The following is a 4,433-nucleotide window of genomic DNA, read 5'->3' as shown; positions in this document are numbered from 1 at the left end:
AGCGCTGCCCCTCCGGCCGGAGCCCGGCGCCCCGGGCCGAGGGCGTGGGGAAGGGGGAGAAGGAGGCGAAGCGGGGAGCCCCCGGCGGGGAGCGGGGGCAGGCGGCGGCGGGGAAGCGCCGTAGCAGGGCGTGGGGAAGGAGGGGTGGTGATGGAGGTGGCAGGGAGCGCGGGGGGGGCGGTGGGAGAGGCGGTTCTGTAAAAAAGACTTTCTCCCCTTCTCTTCTGTCAGCCTCCGGGAGGACTCTCGTCCTGACTCGGTGAAGGTTCCTTCTCCCTCTTCCCCCCAGCCCCTCATCCCTCCTCGGCGAGGCAGCCCACCCGGGAGGGCTGGAATAGCAGCCCTCTGCCGTGTGCGTGTGTGAAGTTGCTGACATGACTGCTGCTGGGTCCCGGTGCACCGGTAGCGGCGGGGAGCCGGATTTAAAGGGGAATTGTGCTGCAGACAATGCACAGCAGCAGCATCTGGAGCAGCCCTGGGGACCGGCGCTCGGGTTTTGACATTGCTGCACACACGGCACCAGCCGCAATGACAGCAGCTGCCTGGAGTGGCTGCAGGCAGCAGGCAGGAGCATGAAGTAGAGAGATCACTGCAGTGCTCAAGATGAACTCCTCTTTGGTTGGCAACCAGAGTGGCCGGCCGTTCTGTCTCCTGGCCATTAGCTATCTGGAGACCATCAATTTTTGCCTCCTGGAAGTGGTTGTTATTGTGTTCCTCATGGTGCTGATTATTTCGGGCAACATTATCGTGATATTTGTCTTTCACTGTGCACCTCTGCTGAACCACCACACCACCAGCTACTTTATCCAGACTATGGCGTATGCTGACCTCCTGGTGGGCGTGAGCTGTCTGGTGCCTTCTTTGTCTCTGCTGCACTACCCTATTGTTTTAAGTGAGTCCTTGGTTTGCCAAATCTTTGGTTATGTGGTGTCAGTGCTGAAGAGCGTCTCCATGGCCTCTTTGGCATGCATTAGCATTGACAGATACATTGCCATCACGAAGCCGCTGACCTACAACACGCTGGTTACCCCGTGGAGACTTCGAATCTGCATACTGATCATTTGGCTGTACTCCTGCCTGGTCTTCTTACCCTCCTTTCACTGGGGAAAGCCTGGATATCACGGGGATGTGTTTCAGTGGTGTGCCAATTCCTGGAGCACCGATCCCTATTTTACCCTCTTCATTGTGGTGATGCTCTATGCCCCGGCTGCTTTCATCGTCTGCTTCACTTACTTCAACATCTTCCGCATCTGCCAGCAGCACACCAAGGAGATCAACGAGAGGCGAGTGCGCTTCAGCTCTCAGGATGGCGAGGCTGGGGAGGCACAGCCCTGCCCGGACAAGCGCTATGCCATGGTTCTTTTCCGCATCACCAGTGTCTTCTACATCCTCTGGTTGCCCTACATAATCTATTTTCTGCTGGAGAGCTCCAATGTCTATAGTAACCGCGTTGCATCCTTCTTGACCACTTGGCTTGCCATTAGCAACAGTTTCTGCAACTGTGTCATTTACAGTCTCTCCAACAGTGTCTTTCAGAAGGGACTTAAGCGTCTCTCGGGGGCTATTTGTGCCTCTTGCGCTAGACAGAGGGTAGCTAAGGACTCCTCTACCTCTAGGAGTAAAAGATCTTCCAATGGATGTCATGTCTAAGACGCCTATCAGCTGGACTGGAAAGTGCAGGGACAATTCCGTAAATTGCAAAATAAGTTAAATATGATTTTAAGATGTCCAGATTTGCAAAAAGGTTTCTGAGAAATGCTGCTGACATAGAAGAATCAGGAGCACATATCATTGTGGTTTCACTTTAAAAAATTATTGCTGTGGAGGAGGCTGTGGAGTTTCACCTCCATATTCATTTTTAAGAATAAAGCTGTATCTTGACACTTACCTCTCCAGCTGGTGTGACTGAATGGAGTGGGTGTCTGAGAGCTTCGGCAAAATGTAGTCTTTCTTACAGCTTTACTAGGTTCTTTTGAGATTCGTGCTTCACATGTAAATGATAGATCTGAAGTGGAAATGTCACAGTATATGGTATATTACAGGGATTTTTTAATATATGCCAAAGTATATTGACACAATGTTCCAGCTTCATAACGGAAGGGGCCAAACAATTTGTTTTTCAGTGCTACCTAGACAGGACTTTTAGAACAGTAGTGAACAATGTGAACATTTTAGTGTGAACTTAGGGTCTTATTGAGCCATGAGTGCAGCGATGTGATCTGAACAGTCATACGCTTAGAAGGACTGATCTGGCTTCCATGCCCCATTTCTCTGGTAGGATGCATGTGTGCGATCAGAGTACGGCATCTGCATTTTCCTGTTTGTTGTGAAGTAAGAAGAAAAACTTGGATCAGACCAAATTTAGCAGTTAAATAAAACGTGTTTTGATAAGCTAAGAGAAAATACATGTCGCTTTATGATACCAGAGTTGTGGCAGCCACTCGAGGATGATGCCAACATGTGAAAATTATTCTCAAACCAGTGGAGAAATGCCATGGTTTTGTATGTGGAAATTTTCTCAAGAACAACTTTAAAAATAACATGTTCCCCCCCTTTTTTTTTTTTAATCTAAATTCTTCTGATATTTTACATACTAGAACTTAAGGGGAAAGGAAAGAAAACAATTGCCTTCTAAACAGCTAAGGGAACTATGTTGTAAATTTAACTGTAGTATTTGAGTTATTCCTAAGTGCACAGAGCTAAATTAGAGACATTTTTCTTTAGCCTTCGTGGGATTAAAGATGGTTTGAATATAGCAGGAGCTAAATCCTGTTGGCAAACGCGTATCTAACTGGTCAAAGTCAGTATCTGAGAAAAAAAATCTCATTGACCACAGCTTTTTCAAGCTAGCTTAGATAAAAAATTTTTGAGAACTGTAATGCTGTTAAGAAGGCAGTATGGCCCTCAAATTGGTTAGTTTTTCCTGAAGAATATCCTTGTCTTTTTACTGATGCCATATTGGAAAATGAAAGTGAACCAAGTATTCCTGTAATAATGGATTACAGTCTGCATCGTCTTATCTCACCCTATCCCTGGTACAGGGATATCCCCCCCCGCCACACCTCTGGTCTGAGAGCACGTTATACACCGTGACAGTCCGCAGTTCGCTTCTGTCATTGTGCTTCCAGTCGGTGCATTGGACTGCTGTGAGCCTGGGGAATTCTGTGAGCTCGTGTGTTATAGCTGGTGTGTTCTGTTAGTCATAGTGGGAATGAAAAAATAGTAGGGAAAAGTAATCTAATTTTTTTTAGGATTGGGGTAATTCTCTTGGCCAAAGGGAAGACTCTCTATTTTTGTTCAATGGTTCCAGGTCTGCTGTTGTGATAGATCAAGACCATCCTCTTTTTAGTACTCTACCTTGTCCCTCCCGCAAGCATACACATACCCTCCTCTCTGGTCCGCTGTGAGCCCCAGCCTCTTACTTTCCGTGCTTTGCTCTGGAGGATAACAGGTTGTGTCTCTGTCCTGTCACGTGTGATGATTGCTACGAACCATCCCGCTTGCTGCCCGTCCACGTTAACTCCGGTACAGTCTTGTGAGGCTGCCAGTGAGGAAACAGCGAAGAAAAGGGAGAGCAGCAGGATGAAGCACTCCTGGCATGGCTTGTACTTGTCAGCACTCACAGATGATAGACATGCGTTCCTCTTATGGATATGTGTGTATACCTGTTCCTGGGGAGGATGGGGCAGAACCCCCTGCTATTGCTGCCTAGTTTTGGTTTGAGAGCCCTGTTACAAAGCGCATTTAAGTCGTATCTTGGTCTGCTTTCAACTTATTTCATCCGTAGTCCAAACCTCTCAAGATAAACTTCCTCCTTAGTTCATCTGAAATTTTAAGAACAAAGGTTGTCTAAACCCTGATGCCTTCACAACATTTCTTGTTATCTTTTGTAATAAGACCGTGTCTAGAGCCAGGGCTTGCGCTGTGATCCTTTACAGACAGGATAAAGGTGATTTGTTCTGCAGAGCTCTTGCAGTCTGAATTTTGGTCAGAGGCACAGACAGCTGTGGGGGGAGCAAAGTGGAAGGGTGTAGTGAGTCATTTATAAATGGTATAATAAGCTCACAGCACATCAGCTGGCTAATTGTTCTCAAGTGTTTTGTAGGTATTATGGCAAAGGTGGGCTTTGGGGAACAGTTTAAGGGCTTTAGTCACCCATATCAAAGTGTGTGTGTGTGATATTTTTGGAACAGCCTCTCAGGTAAACTCCCAATAGCTTTTCTCTGACTCTTCACCTTATCTAACATTTCCAAGTCTTTGAAGTGATGCAATCTATCATTGAAATAGCATTTGGTTAAATTTAGTAGAAGAAAAGAATCTGCTAGGGCCTAAAACCCCCAAAATGGCAGTTTCAGGTTTAAGTGGAAGCTGGAGAGCAAAGACTGCCTTCCCCCCCCCCCCCCCCCCCCCCCCCGGGGCAGTGACTTATAGTT

At 47.2% G+C, this 4,433-nt stretch overlaps 2 protein-coding genes across 5 annotated transcripts in view; both read left to right on the top strand.

The window, feature by feature from the left end:
• Positions 1–2,017, top strand: part of GPR21 (G protein-coupled receptor 21) — a 3,026-nt gene extending 1,009 nt beyond the window's left edge. Inside the window, exon 3 of the mRNA XM_010570729.1 lies at positions 232–2,017. Coding sequence (XP_010569031.1) covers positions 604–1,650 — 1,047 coding nt within the window. The 5' untranslated portion in view covers positions 232–603 and the 3' untranslated portion in view covers positions 1,651–2,017. The remainder of the gene's footprint in view (positions 1–231) is intronic.
• Positions 1–4,433, top strand: part of RABGAP1 (RAB GTPase activating protein 1) — a 74,388-nt gene that overhangs the window by 37,520 nt on the left and 32,435 nt on the right. The gene's annotated exons all lie outside the window — the stretch shown is intronic.

Source organism: Haliaeetus leucocephalus, unplaced genomic scaffold, assembly GCF_000737465.1.
Source record: "Haliaeetus leucocephalus isolate CR32 unplaced genomic scaffold, Haliaeetus_leucocephalus-4.0 Scaffold306, whole genome shotgun sequence".
In the NCBI taxonomy this organism is placed as follows: domain Eukaryota; kingdom Metazoa; phylum Chordata; class Aves; order Accipitriformes; family Accipitridae; genus Haliaeetus; species Haliaeetus leucocephalus.
This window is presented reverse-complemented; position numbering and strand designations above follow the sequence as displayed.